Source organism: Dermacentor variabilis, chromosome 1 (genome assembly GCF_050947875.1).
Source record: "Dermacentor variabilis isolate Ectoservices chromosome 1, ASM5094787v1, whole genome shotgun sequence".
In the NCBI taxonomy this organism is placed as follows: Eukaryota; Metazoa; Arthropoda; class Arachnida; order Ixodida; family Ixodidae; genus Dermacentor; species Dermacentor variabilis.
Window position 1 is genome coordinate 81983072 of NC_134568.1, and position 15174 is coordinate 81998245.

The following is a 15174-nucleotide window of genomic DNA, read 5'->3' on the forward strand; positions in this document are numbered from 1 at the left end:
TTCACGCTTGCCAGCACAGAGACAAAAAGAGACCTTCCTCTGGGTTTGTCACTTTCAACATCAAACTGGCCAGTTTTAAAATTGACAAGTCAACATTTAATGGTAGTACATGAAAAGCAAGTCACCCAGAGTTTGTGACATTTCATCATAGATTTCGTTCATGCCTTTCCTTTGGAGAAAGATAAACTTGATCATGAACCTATGTTCTTTCACACAACATTTCTGGAGTTGCTGCCAAGATCACTTTGCACATAGAAAAGAATAAGTTGACAACATAGGTAGCTGATTTTTACACCGTTGAATATAGATGAATTGGCCAATATAAATTGCAATTTGCAGCTACCTAACTCAATCTTTTTCTGGGTAAGTCTAAGTACTGATTAGCACCCCCATAGTTATCTTTCATCCAAGGCATGTGCCCTTTGTCAAGGCAAGCACTGCTTTCCTTGACAGTGTTTATTTGTCTAGCTCACTCTTTCCCCCCAGTGGTGAGGAGTGGAAGTTGATACAGAAGAGTAATGTGAGGGTTAAAGAACTGGAAGCATTCGAAAAGGAGAAGGAGAGGGAGGAGGGAGGTGGGGTGTGCTGCAGGTTCTTGTGTGAATCGTACCTGATACCATCTTTCTTAATGACATGACCAAGCACCAAGGTTGCCCACTTACCAAAATGACATCATCTTACAATTGAAAATTAGGTCAGTATTTTTACGCAGCTTAAAACAAGATATAGTTGCCATTGTGCTCCTCAAATGTGTAGCCTAAAATCATGACGTCATCAAAGTAGCTAATACATATTTTTCATATTATGTTATGGAATGGTATCTATGACTCTTTCAAATGTGGTGTATTTGTAGAGAATGTCAAAATGAGATGTTTTTAGCAATGTACACATATCATGTTTATTTCTCCTGGCGGAGAGAGAAAGTCGGTGAAGTATGAAAAACACTATGTGACTATGCATCTGTGCACACAGGATAGCAGTGTCATCAAACAGTCTGTGGGAAAACAAACTTGACTGGGCAGTGACAATAACAGCACGCATGTTCTTTTCACGACGCCCAACAACTCCAGGCTATTATTGCATTCCAACATCAAGAAAATGCACTGGCCTGAGCAATGAGCCTGAAATGAATAGCTTGCTTTCTCACATAGACTGACGGCACTGCTGCATCATGTGCATGGGTGTGTTGTTATAGGTATCCTTCATATTTTTCATGCCTTCTCTCTAAGCCAGGAAAAATAGACAATGTGTATTTTGCTGGAAACATATTTGAACGTCTCTTACATTTCTCTGCAATTCCCTAATTGGCATCTTGATGATTAGAACAGCAATTAAAAAGTTCGCTATTTACTTTTAATTCACCATCCTCAGTGAGAAACTAAAAGATTACTCGCGGCTTCGCAATGAGGCACCAAACAACATGCACTTGCTCTGAATGACGTAGAATGATGTGCATTTTATTTAAGGTTTCATGCATGATAGCTGGGACACCCTGTATAATAGTTTTTACTGACGATGTTGTTACTGTGTGTGTGTGTGTTTGTGTGTGCACATGTGCACACATTCTTTGAATAGAATTTTCCTTTACTTTTTATCCTCTTTTCCTGTAAATACTGCACAAATCTCGTGATTCAGTACAGCTAAACCTCGATATAACGAAGTACTTAACTTTTCATAACCTCTTGTCCATAGAACACCATGTAATTAGAACCTCAATATAATGAAGTGTGTTTGTACGCGATTTCAGTATAACTAAATTTTGCTTCCGCAGCAAAGGAATGCCGAGAAAATAAATAAAAACTTCCATGGATGCAGATGGTGAAATGGTTGAATTACAAGCGGCTGCTAGCAAATGCACCTCTCAAATAGCGCCGGGTGCCGTGCGACAAGAGTGCTTGTCCGCTGAAGTGCTTGTCCGCTGAAGTGCTTGTCCGCTGAAGTGCTTGTCCGCTGAAGTGCTTGTCCACTGAAGTGCAATAAGATCCTATCACGCCCTGCACACTTTGTGCGTTAGGTGCAAGTGAAAGTGTGCCAGGATGAGACAGTAAGATGGTGGCTTCATGCACGAATGCCACCTCCCAGCGCAAGCAAAGGAAAAGAAGGAGAGGGGAGCTCGCTCGCCGTAACGCGATCAAGCGTGCGCGAGGTGAGGGGCGGGGAATGGGGGGAGTAAGTTGGTGCATGGCTGAACGCACACGCAGCCGCTCAGCCTGCTTTATAAGTAGTCTGCCCCATGTGCAAAGAGTGGGCCTGCCAAGACAATGTGGCATCATATAAGCTGTCTTCCCGCACGTTTAGTATTGAAGGTTGCATAATCTCGAGTTACGGTGACCCGCTGCAGCGAAAGGCAGAGAAAGCATTCGCTGCTCGCTGCTGGCGCTTTTCATGATAGCGTCGTCCCAGTGCGGGCGACGCTATCAGTCGCCGCAGCGGAGTGCATGCGAAAGCCTGGCTGGCTTCGCTTAATTCATACCACCTGTGTGAAGGTATCGTCGACCTGGCATAGAACCGTATCATTCGTCCCAGACTCCCAAATTCATCAAAATGAATTTTCTCATTCAAATTTCCTTTTTTTTTTGATTGCCCAATAATTTGGAAAATTCTGCAGCTCCTTTCCGTGTAAGGAAAATCGATTGGCGACTGTGCATAAAATGTCGAATTTCAATACAACGAAATTTTGATATAACGGAACCAAATTGCCGATTTTACCTGTTTTGTTATATCGAGGTTTGACTGTGTATGCTTTGAGATTAATAGCTTAGATCACAGAGGTGTGGCACGTAACTAAGTAAGTTCTTTGAAAGCTCTAATTTTATACAAACCACTTAAAATGTTGGCTTATTTTATTGCCCCTTTTTTAGTTGCTTCTAAAAGCTCACTAGAATAGAAACTTAGAGTTGTACAAAGGTTACCTTTTTAAATCTGGCAAGTATAGATTGTGTAAAAAATTGTGGAATCTCATTTCAAGTACTTCAGGGTTGTCATGTTATATGTGTAGGTGTTGATGTAATTGAAGGAACGAAGGCGCCAGGCCCAATAGTGTGCATTGTGGGAATGGGCTAGCATACCTAATCCCCAGTCTGCAAATGAGACTGATTGTTTTTTGTTTCTTTTTCTAAATATGCCTTCTGTGGTTTATTATGAATGAAGGGCTCTTCGTTTCATTAACTTCTCATAGTTTTTATTCTTTACAGGCACTGCAAAGCAAGGACTCTAAACCATGCACTGAGTCAGCAGTGGAAACGTTGACTGGATCTTCAAAAAAATCTGGTAAATTTACTGTTTGTCTTTTTATGGCAGAGCTTCAGTTCCTTGAAGCATATGTATGTATTAATAATTTACTTATTTATTTCAGAATCTGAAATTGGTACCGAGGAAGAGCAATCCAATGAAGCCTCTTCATTTGTCTCATCTGGGACCGAGGAGTTGACTCCCAAATTAGCTACTCCATCTGTTACTGATAAGTCAGGCCCAAGGACATCGGCGTCATCTGCTAGTTCTGAAATCGGGGATGAGCTAAGCAGTAAGGAAGTTTCTGTATCTGCTTCTAAAAGGGGCACTGAACAGCCTGAGGCAACATCTTCATATGCTAGTTCCAAGGCTGCTGAAGAACCATCTTCCATTTCTGAGATTGAACCAGATGAAGACCCTTCATCCATTAGTGTAAGATCCACTAATGAGCTACTGGCCCAAGATAATACTTCGGTTCTTGACAGGACTCCTAAGCCTGATATTAACGCAAGTGATGCTTCTCTGAAGAGCAGTACTGATCCAACATCTAAGGCTCAACGTGCCACTGACAGAGACAAGACTTTGTTGAGTGATGATGACGTCAGTGAACACATCAGCGCAACAGCATCAGAAAGTCTTTTATATGAAGGAGATGTAGAAGATAAGGTCAATTCGACTGAACAGCCTGTGCGAGAGGTTAATTTACCTGCCATGGACATGTTTGAGTTCCAGAATGACAAATCTTCTGAGGGAATACTTCCTTCTTTTGGCGACAATAAAACATCTTTGAGCCATGAAGTCAAAAACCTGTTAAATCAGAGCCCAGACGAGCAGCCTTCTGATGAAATGGCACAAGCATTTCAAAAGCATCCGTGTGAAAAACCATTAGGTCATGCTGAAAACCTGAGCAAGGTAGATGTGCTTAAAGAGGCTTCAAGTCCTGCTAGCGTCAAGGCTGTTGATGCTCCAGTCACTCTGTCTAGCTTGGAGGATGAGTCAGCACTCACAGAGGAGGTAGCTGAGTACACAGAAGAGATTGTGCACAGTATAGTCATAAATTCAAGCCTGTCTCATGAAGAAGCAGTTGAAAAAGGCAAGGTTGATAAGGCAATCAATAGCATTCTTTGTTATCTTCTAGAGGATACCATCAAAGCCCTCGTGGGCAGGAAGGACTCTTCTGTACCATTTGCTGAAGAATATGTGACAGTAAGAACAGCTTCATCTAATGAAATTGCCAAAATAACGCATGGTGAATGTACACTCATACCAGGTGTACCTGCTAGTTGCGAATATTTTACTGCGTCATTAAATGAAGAGGTGCTGTCGGCCACAGAGAGGAGCACAGATGATCTCTACGTTCACGTCACCAGGAGAGAAAAATTGGCTGGTGCTGCTGAAGTCAAGATTGCAAAAACATCTGGGCAACTTGAAAGCTCTCTGCGAGCTGATCAGCCTTGGGCTACTGATGTGATCAATGCCATTTCTGAGCAGCTGGTTTCTGAGGCAATAGACTTTGTAGTAGGCATTGCAAAGGAGAAGGGACTGCTCACAGCCATGTCTGTTGAAAGTGACAGTCACAAGTCTAATGTAAGCCAGAAGGTGAGTGCGATCCTTGCGACCATTGAAGAGACAAGGAACAGTCGCGAGCACCAGAGGCCGCAAGACCTGATGGTACTTTCAACGGATCTTGACGATGAGGAGTTTTCCTGGAAGGATGCTTCAACCACTCCAATTTTGACCTTGAGTGACGATGCACCTGCAGAGATAGAACCAAAGGTGAGTGTTGAGACATTTGTACTCACTGATGTTCTTTTGTTGTGTTTGCCTGGTTCTTTTGTTTGTGTTGTGAATTGAGATACTCCAGACGCTCTGTTGTAAAAATGGAACGGCGCGTCCCTCTGCCAGTGGCTTCCCTGTACCCCGAGACTCTCTTTAAGTTTATGACATTGGTTGGGCTGGCCAGGGGGGACATCTTGGGTGGTAGGCAGGGCTATGGGAAGCTGGTAGAGCAGATGGAGGTATGGCTTGGAGGATCTGGTGTGCAGGCATCTTAAACAGCCGCTCTGATGAGATCTTAACATGTTTTAGGAAGTGCCCTTATTTTTATAACTGTAACTTAAAGAATCAATGACAGTAGATACATCAAACAGCAGTGCCTTCCTGAACAATCATCAACCTATTACAACAAAATTCTTGGTGCCAAAACCCGGGAACGGTTTAAACAAGGCCATAGAGAATCATCAACCGAATATGGCAACGATTCACTGAATGAGAATGGATATACAGAAGAGAAAAAATGTACAGTCATTAGAGCTCAAGTCATGCGTTTCACGAAGGAAGCTGATGAACTTCTGGGCACCATTTCTGCTGTCAGCCTGGACGAGGATTGCGAGGTATAAGAGGTGAGTGCTCTTATAAAACGTCTGCAGCTTGTAGAGCAACAACTAAAGGATGTAGATGCAGCAATTGAGCCCCATCTCGGAACAGGATGCACAGAATGAATTCAAAACCATTTTAGAATACCGTGACATGATCACAACTTATATGGGCAAACTAGAATATAGAATGAAGTTGTGCTCCCGACAAACTGAAACGAAAAGTGCCAGCCAAAATGAACCAACAATCCAACGGGCTCCAGCCATGCAAATTCAAAGAGCAAAACTCCCGAAGTTAGAGCTACTAAAGCTCGACGGAAGAAGAAAGAACTGGCAACCTTTCTGGGAGCAGTCTGCGGTCGCTATTCATAAGAATCCGGAGCTGAGTAACATTGACAGGTTCAAGTACGTAAAATCGCTGCTCACTGGAGAAGTTGCTGCAGTGATTGCCAGGCTCCAGGTGACTTCAGAGTGCTACGCTGATGCCATCGACCTCCTGCAGAAGTGCTTCGGGGACCCTGCATGCAAAGCTGGATCGGCATAAAACCAATGACTTCTGCAACAAATGTGCATGGTCTGTGGTGTATGTTCAATTCCATTCAAGTGCACATGAGAGGTCTGCAAGCTCTTGGCATTGGAGAGTAATCCTACGAGGCAATGCTGCACCCTGTGCTACTCTGTGCACTCCCATGGGAGTTTGTGTTGAACTATCATTGATCATGGGCAGAGAAACGAGAGGAACAGCACAAGTCCTTGGCTGAGGATGACAATGCTTTGTCAACAACTTCATCTTCATCAGAATCATCCCAGCGGCTGCCATTTCGTCATCTACTCTGGTTCTTCAAGCTGGAACTGGAGAGCTGAGAACAAACCCTCGAGGACCAACCGGACGACATCAGCAGTAAGCAACCTCCCAAATATAACAAAGACAGTGCAATGGGGAAATGCCCGCAGCTCATCCGCAGCAGCATTGCACGGCCCCACACCGGGCATGGAATGCAAGCTCTGCGAATCAAAGGCCCATACAAGCCGAGAGTGTGACGCAAAATTTGATTTAAAGCAGAAGAAAGCTATTCTTACGGCAAAGGGAAGTTTTCGCTACACGAAGTATGGACATCTTTCTGCAGAGTCAAGGTTATTTGCAAGAAATATCAAAGGAGACATGCAACTATCGTGTCCAATACTGCTTTCAACAGTGCTGCCTAGGCACAAGTAACTATTGGAAAGAACGCATGACAGGTCACTTTGCATGCCTCAGAAACTGGAGAAGATTCCCCGACTTGAACCGTCTTGATGCCAACCATCACGGCAGTGACCAAGGGAACGAATGAAAGGAACATTTCAAGGATACTGTTCAACAGTGGTAGCCTACGGACATTCATAACTGAAGCACGCTCCAGGGGAGGTGTTCTGTAAGAGTCCACCTAGTGGTTATGTCTGTTTTGTCTGCTGCTGCTGAAGTGCTGATTGGCTGTGGCACTTGGCTGCAGTGGACGCGCAGCCCAGCCCAGCCAATCAAAACTCCAACAGCAGACGCTGAATCACCAATTTTACCAACTCCTTTACACTCAGATGTTTGTCATTTCTCTACAACTATGCACTGATGAGTGGGGCAGTTGTTTGCAGACATGTTTCAGTATATTTATCATAAAATACTTTTCAAGTTTTCAGCTTGAAGCTTATTAATATCTTCAGATTCAGTTGCTGAACTATGCTGAGCAAGAGACCAACCACATGAAATAAGGAGAATGTGAAAAAAAATGTAATAACTTTTTTTTCTAATTTGCCTTTTCATTTTTCCTTGTTCTTTTGTACTCTTGCTGCCTCCATTGGCACCAGTTGAAGCATATGTATCCTTATTTTAATTAGCTTCTGGACTTGGTTTGTAAACAGCTTCATTCCACTAACTTTCCGTCCCTTATTGCTCTGTCTCTCCTGTTTTTTTTTTTTTTTCAGGAGCTCTGTTCGCGAGCCGTGCAGGCTGAAGACTGCTTTTTGTCAACAACCTCAGAGCAGGACTGGTTTGATGATGACTTTGGCTTAGGGCGCTCTGGTGACAATGCTTTGGCCTACCAACGACGTATTCCAAACAAGCCACCACCTCCTTACAGTCCCCCCAAGAGTGGCTTTATGTCAAGGCTGTTTTCTGAGGCTGTTTGGAAAGTACCTAACATGGAGGCTGAACTGTTTGCCTTGGTACAAAAGGCAGCCGCCTCTATTTATACAACAGCTTTGCAAGGAAAAGGTCTTGCCAACTTGACCTTTAGCCCCGAGTGTGTCAGTGAAAAGGCTGGTGCATCAGGGATTGATAGAGATAGCTACCGAGCCTACTGTGAATTCCTGTTTGATCTCGTAAAAGAGACAGCACAAGAAATTTTCTGGTGAGTGAAATTTGTTGAGCTCTACCGGTCCTGTTGCATGGCAACTTGTAGTGTTCCTGTATGCACTCTCAAAGGAAGCAGTTGCACTCCTGCTTTCCACACACTCCTAATGCTGCCATTTGCCAAGCGAAATTGTATGGAATTTCATTGCTTATCAGAGAAGTTGACTGTACAGCTGCATTGCCTGTGCTGTGATGGCTTCAGTACTACCTTCACAATATTAAATGCCACACAAGGACACAGATATACTGTGAATGCTCCAGCATTTTAAAGGGGCCACAGAGAGGAGACTGAGAGAAGGCAGGTGGGGAACAGTCCCACATCTTCGCATTACGCGCGTGATGCATGAGTCCGAGCATCGCACGCGTAATGTGAAGACGTGGGATCATTCCCCGCTTGCGACAAGTTGTTTTTTGATCCACTTTCATTGGCATTAATATATCATTTCTTTAATTCAATTCATAAGTACAAGTAATTTCCCCTATGTTTTCCTTGGTGTGTTTGTTTGTTGTCTTCTCATGATATGATTAATAAAATTTGGGCTCCTTGGTTAACGCCCTTTCTTCTCGTTATTAGCAAGGTCAACTAACTTTAAACTATTATTACTTTACGACACATGTTGCAATGTATGAATTGTAGCTGGCGACTCCGAAAGTCGCATCCACTTGGAACAAATTCTGAGCATGACATCCGTTTTGAAATTTGTATTCCCAAATTTTGCAATGAAATAATGCAGTGATGGTCCAGTAATCTTTCAGCTTCGACGCAGAAAAGTTTTTTTTTTTTTTTGTTTAATGATGCCTTTTTACTGTAAGTTTGATAACGCTTATCTCAGAAGTGCTGCTAGTTTCAAAATTTGTTCCAAGTGGATAGGCCTTGTCATATTACTGGCTTGAATTCGTATACTACTGCAATATGTGCACTAAAGTAGTTAGAGTTGATCAGGAAAGTTTTCTTAAGTGGTCAATTATGCACTTTTATTTCCAGTGTAACTAATGTCTGCCTCTCCGAGTAATACAGCTCAATAAGAATATTTGTGCTAAATATTACAGGCAATTTTTAAAAATTGTGTTAATGTTAAAAAAGGCACCCAGTAAAATGGCACCATATCTTTGCAGCCATTATGTGAATATTTCAGTAAGCGCGAACTGACACAAACATGAAAAAATCGCATACACACACACTTAGAGGGTCCCTGAAACGGTTTGGACTAATTTTGAAGACACATAAGGTACAGCTGCAGTAAAACATTCAGGCCACAATTTAAGTGAAGCGTCTCATATTAACCAAGCTAAGTACAATTACAAGTTACCCTCCTTCCTAGTTATGCTTTTCTTCCTCAACTCATTTGCCGTGCGAGCGGGGCTAAGCTCTGCCTTCACTGTCTCTGCGTCATGATGTGGCATCATGTTCTCTACTTTTGGTGTCTTGGGGTCGGTGTGTGAAGCTTCTCCAGCCTCTTCCCTAGCCGCCTGCCCGCCAATCCCCAGGGAGAGCTATCCAAGCAGTGTGCATTGTCAGCGTTCTTTCACATTAAATGTAAAACATTTAGACATTTAAAAAGACAATGTGTTCAGGATTACACTGCTGCCAAAAATTTAGACCAGTAGCAAAGTAGAATACACTTGGTTACTGCTATATTAGCTTTGTGCCACTGGCTGGCTGCACCCTACAGGCCGCTCACGTTTGCGCCTCCACCCATCATGCAAAATGCCCACTCCGCCTGCATTTACCGGAATACCGGACATGCTAAAACTCTTTATTGTGACAGTAATCCTCTGGCATGAAGTGATGGCTGTAAACGCATTGATCCTGGTGCTGATCGGATACTGACAGCCCAATGCACTGCAGCCATTCTGCTTGCCTGTTGCCTTGCAGAGGAACACAACGTCGTACATGTTGCCTGTCAGATTTGCAGCCCACAACGCAACAAGGGTGATTCATGGTCCTCGCAAACAGAAACCTTGAAACTAACCCTGACCGGGCAGCTCGCGTCAAACTGATCACGTGGTAGCAGAAGTAGATGACACTTGCTGTGTGCTGGAAGTGCTTGAGTGTGGTGATAAATTGTTGTTGTATATTCTCTTTCTGTTACATTTTAAACCAATTAACCAACATTCCAACTATTATGAACAATATTTGTTCACCATAAAGTTAGAAAAATTAATGTTGACGCAAGATGGGTAGCCAATGGGGTAGCACCCGCTAAGTATGTATAAAGTTGATGTAGATGGTGACGGGGGGACTGAAACTCAGGAGAGTGGCACCACTGCACTCAGTGGTGTTGCACATGTTTAAAACCTTATAATAAATTACACGCTTTACGCAGAGCTCTTAGATGTGTCACTTAATGATCAGAAGTACCTACCCTAACAACTCAATGCATTTGTACAAAATCATCAGAATCATTTCAGGGTCCCTTTAATAAACCTCTCCAACATTTCTGCTCATTTTCAGTGCAGATCATTGTTGCTGCTACTATAAAGAGCAGAGTACATGTTCACAGCATCAATACAGAATAAGGTCTGAACTTTTAATGAACAGTCAACATAGTATTGAATAACCAAACAATTCCTAGTATTTCTTACAGAATTTTAGTATTTTTCAGCTTTCACTTTTTCCTCGTTTTTAGAATTCTAAGGTTGGCAGGTCTGCCTATGGACTGTTTTCTTATGGGCGCCACCATATTGCGTACGTAGTGGCGCCATCTGTAGGAAGTCGGCATGCTGGCTTGGCTGAGCGCTCAGTGCTGTATGCCAAGTATATGCTCAGCAGCACTTTCTGGTGGTTGTTCTCACATCGCACGGTCTATTTAGTAGGACATGGCATCTTCTACGTGGGAAACGGTTCTGTGAGGTATACTGAAATAGTTTAAGTTGGCATGACTGGAGTTTCTGCGGCATTGAGGCGGACAGCAAACCGTGCGCGATGTGTGCACATGTGTTTAAGCCTACAATCAGCCTCGGAGATCAGTTGCGTATTTCTGAAAATTTGTTTCACTGATGTGACCTTAGTACAGCATTCTCCCTGTAGTTCTAAGCTGTGGTTTAAGGGCAATGCGTAGTTCAGAAACATACACAATGATTGTAACAGCCTGGGTACCATTCTGCTACGGTAGAAGTTGTATTGTTTCCTTTGACAAAAGCGTTCAAATTGTTATCTGTTCATACATTGTGGGACTACTCCGTCTATTGGACAAGGTTTCTGCCCATGAATAAAATAGTTTGGTTAGTAATAATTTGGGCAATCCACATCACCAGCGGGATAATGAAGAAGAGAAGAAGAAGACGAGGTTAGCCGGAGGAATGTACCAATAAATGGGTTCTACTGGCAGTACCCTATTGAAATCTTTACATTGGTGCAGTCGAAAACAGGAACCTGTAGAGAAGATGAATGTCGCGTTCAACGAAGGATGAACCACCATGGAAGGCTACAAAGCAAGTAACGAACAACATGCCAGGCCACTGGAGGATGTCACCACACCTGATGTTCTATGGAGCGTTCCAAGTGCCTCCGGATTTACGGCTGACAACACTGTCACTAAAGGTACCGTTCCTGCTTCCAGTGAACAAGACGAGTCTGAAACTTGTTTTAAAGGACCCATCTTAACTCATGAAACTCAGCTAGCTGTAACGCCGCGAGACAGTGATATAACTGTTCTGAATGCCCTGCTTGACCTTCAGAAATGCCAGATGAAGCAACAGCAGCAGCTGGTAGATCTTGTTACGCTGTCAAGATATGGAAACAAGAGAGAACAGCCTTTCGTAAAACCACACATATTTGATGTCAATTCGTCCGGTGTACACACCTGGCTTCATTTTTATGAGCATGCTTGCTCCACAAACCAATGGTTGAGTGACGTGGATCGCATACAGAACATGCGGGCATTTCTGTATGGCAATGCACGGAAATGGTACGATCTTCGGTTAAGTTCACAGTTGCATGAACCATGGAATGAGTGGAAGGAGAGTTTCTCTCGAGCATGCAAAAAGAATCCCGTGGAACTTTGGAATAACGCCATATTCTAGACAGAAAGCAATAAACAGAGAGTATGTGTTGGAAAAGTGGAATTTAATTTGTACAGCCGATCCAAACTTCCAGAATCGTCAGTTATCGCCCTCATTATGCACGGTAGGACAAGAGAGGGCCAGAAACAAGTTCTAGCTAGGTCGCCAAGCACAATGGACCAACTGCCTCAGTCACTGGCGCACGTCATGACGACAGATTTTAATATGCCATCAAAAGAGAAAAGAGTCACAACTCTAGACCGAGCGACAAATCCATGTGAGGCTCGGTACTTCACAACCAGCCATACCTCCAAAAGTCCAGGCACTACAGTATCTCACCAATATGCTGAAAAAACGGTGTTCCTTGTTAAATCAGGCGTTCTGACAGTGCCGATGCTTGTAAACAACCGAAACATGTCAGCATTTATTGACACTGGTGCTTCGGTGAGCCTAATTAATGAAACTATAGTGGAGTCAACCAGCACCATATCCGGAAAGCCTATTCGTGTGTGTAGCTACGATGGTTCATCTCGGGATTACCATAAATGGACAACGGCAGCTCTCGAGTTTGATGGTCAGAAGTTCAAGGTGGAAGCGCACGTCGTGTCAGTGGGGAACTTCGTCTTTCTTTTATCACGACCAGACATGAAGAATGTGAAAATCAACATACTATGGAATGACAAGGTGACTATTGAAAAACCTGAGCAAGATATGTGTTTGACGGAAAAACCCGATGAACTAAAGCCATCATGCGCAGAAGACGTGCCACTGAAGTTCCCCGAGTTAATCTGCATTGGGCCATATCCCGAAGCCACAACCACGGTTGAGGTGCCGTTCTTGCTGCGCGACAGCACAGTCATCAGAAAAAAGCCGTATAGTCTCAGCCATGAAAAGAAATTATGGCTAAGACAAGAACTTCAAGGCATGTTGAAAGCAGGGATCATCAGGCCATCGACATCCTGTTTTGCTTCCCCTATTACCATTGTACCAAAGCAAGATGGATCATTCCGACTGTGCACTGATTACCGAATGATAAACAAGCAGACCGATCTTTTTCCATCATACCCGATGCCTAGGATAGATGACATCATTGACGAGAATGGAGGATGCGAATGGTTTTCACGTATAGACTTATGCAAGGGGTACTGGCAAGTACCACTGAAAGAAGAGACTAAGAAGTTTACGGCATTTGTCACACCTTTCAACATCTACGAGTATAATCGGTTACCATTTGGCTGGAAGAATTCTGGGTCGTGGTTCCAGAAGACGATGAACGAAACGCTGAGCAAATTCATTGGAAAATTTTGCAATGTATATGGGATGCCATTGTCTTCTCCAGGACAAGGGAAAACCACGAGGAACATATGTGTAAAGTACTTGAGGCACTAAGCACCGCACAACTTAAAATTAACATGAAGAAAAGTGAGTTTTTTTGCAATCAGGTGGTTTTCCTCGGAAGGGTATTCGATGGTGAAACGCAAAGCACCAACGAAGAGAGAGTTCAACGCATCAAGAAAATGGTGAAACCGTGTGATGTTCATTCCCTCCTAGTGTTTTGGGGACTGGCGGGCCATTTCCGTGCATTCATAAGAGACTATGCTAGAAAAACCAAATGCCTCATCGCATTGACCCAAAAGGGCATGCCATTTATGTGGTCAGAAGAGTTTGAGAATAGCTACACTGAGCTTGTCCGCATCATTTCATTGGACCCTGTATTAATGCTCCCCGACTTCAAGCTGCCCTTTGAGCTCTATACCGACACATCTTATTGTGGAGTAGGCACCATACTCTACCAGCATGATGCTACAAAGCACCAAGGAAAGGAGCTGAGGGTAGTAGGTTACTACTCTTCCACTTTTACAAAGACACAAGAAAATTATGCAACTATGGAGAAGGAAGCACTGGTGGTGATGTTAGCCTTGCGATATTTCAGAAGCTACCTGGAAGGCAACCACTTCAAGCTGTTCACAGTCAACCAGGTGTTGACGTACCTGTTAGAGCTATCTCAGCCGAAGGGCAGAATAGCTCGATGGGTTAGCGAAGTACAACAATTCACTTTTGACGTCATACATTGCCTTGGACAGAAACATCAAGATGCCGATGCCATATCTCGACTCCATGTGCCGCATGAAGCCCCAACTAGAAATATAAACCTGTTACTGCTTTGGGAAGGCATGCAGGAACTGGAAGTGGAAGAATGGCAAAATTTACATCCCGGAGACCAAAATGCCAACAGTACTTAAGCTTTACCACACTAGGCCAGAGTCAGGACCACATGACGGATTCTGGAAGACATACCATAAAATAGCCCAGCGCGTCACTTGGAAGAACATGAAAGAAGACATTACAAATTATGTGAAAACTTGTCATCAGTGTCAGCTTGTTAAAGCCAAAGGCAACAGGATGGTCTTGCCAGAGTATTGTGATATCCTCTTCGAGGTTGTGCATCTTGATTTCGCTGAAATCAAAAAGAAGGGGGAGGGAGTTAGGAGGACGCAAGCATTCCTTGTCGCCGTGGACGAATGCACGCGTTTTGTAGCCGCCAAAGCTGGAAAGGAGGACGCAAACTGTGTGATATCATTACTGGAACGAGAACTCTTCAAGAACGTCAGAGTCGTCTTCACAGACAATGGCCCTGCCTTTAAAAGCAAAAAATTGCGACTTTGGGCTCAGAAAAGAAATATCACCCTTTGCTTCCCAGCACCTTACCATCTGGAAGCAAATTCCCTTGCAGAGCGAGTGATAAGGGACTTGAAGATGTACATACGACTATATTCCGAATTCAAAGGCGGCTGGAAATGCGCCTTGGAAGCCACTGTTGCACATCACAACAGATCATATACAGCAGGCCTGGGATGCAGCCCCCATTTCGCGGCATTTGGAACGAGCTCATGGCTGCCAGCGGACCACGAATTGGGCTTAGTGAAACAAATTGATCTAAAGGAACATCCCAAGACTTCTCATCAGTGACAAAAATATAGAGCGACAATGAAAAAGAATTTTAACTGCAGACACTGCACAAAGATGCCGGAGATTGAACCAGATTCATGGATTCTGGTCTGAAAGGGACTTGACTCGAAAACTCCATTTACAGGACCTTACTATGTCATCAAGACAGCTAGACAACAAGGACTGCTGAAGACAATATACTACCAAGGACCCAGTGAAAAAGTTTAAAAG

General features: G+C 43.6%; 1 protein-coding gene across 3 annotated transcripts in view; it reads left to right on the plus strand.

The window, feature by feature from the left end:
- Positions 1-15174, plus strand: part of LOC142579953 (uncharacterized) — a 233143-nt gene that overhangs the window by 209458 nt on the left and 8511 nt on the right. For 2 of the 3 annotated variants that reach the window (XM_075690640.1, XM_075690649.1), the window contains 3 exons: positions 3195-3270; positions 3356-5007; positions 7563-7987. In XM_075690640.1, coding sequence (XP_075546755.1) covers positions 3195-3270; positions 3356-5007; positions 7563-7987 — 2153 coding nt within the window. Of the gene's footprint in view, positions 1-3194; positions 3271-3355; positions 5008-7562; positions 7988-15174 lie in introns of those variants that run through there. The other variant, XM_075690656.1, reaches the window with a different exon arrangement.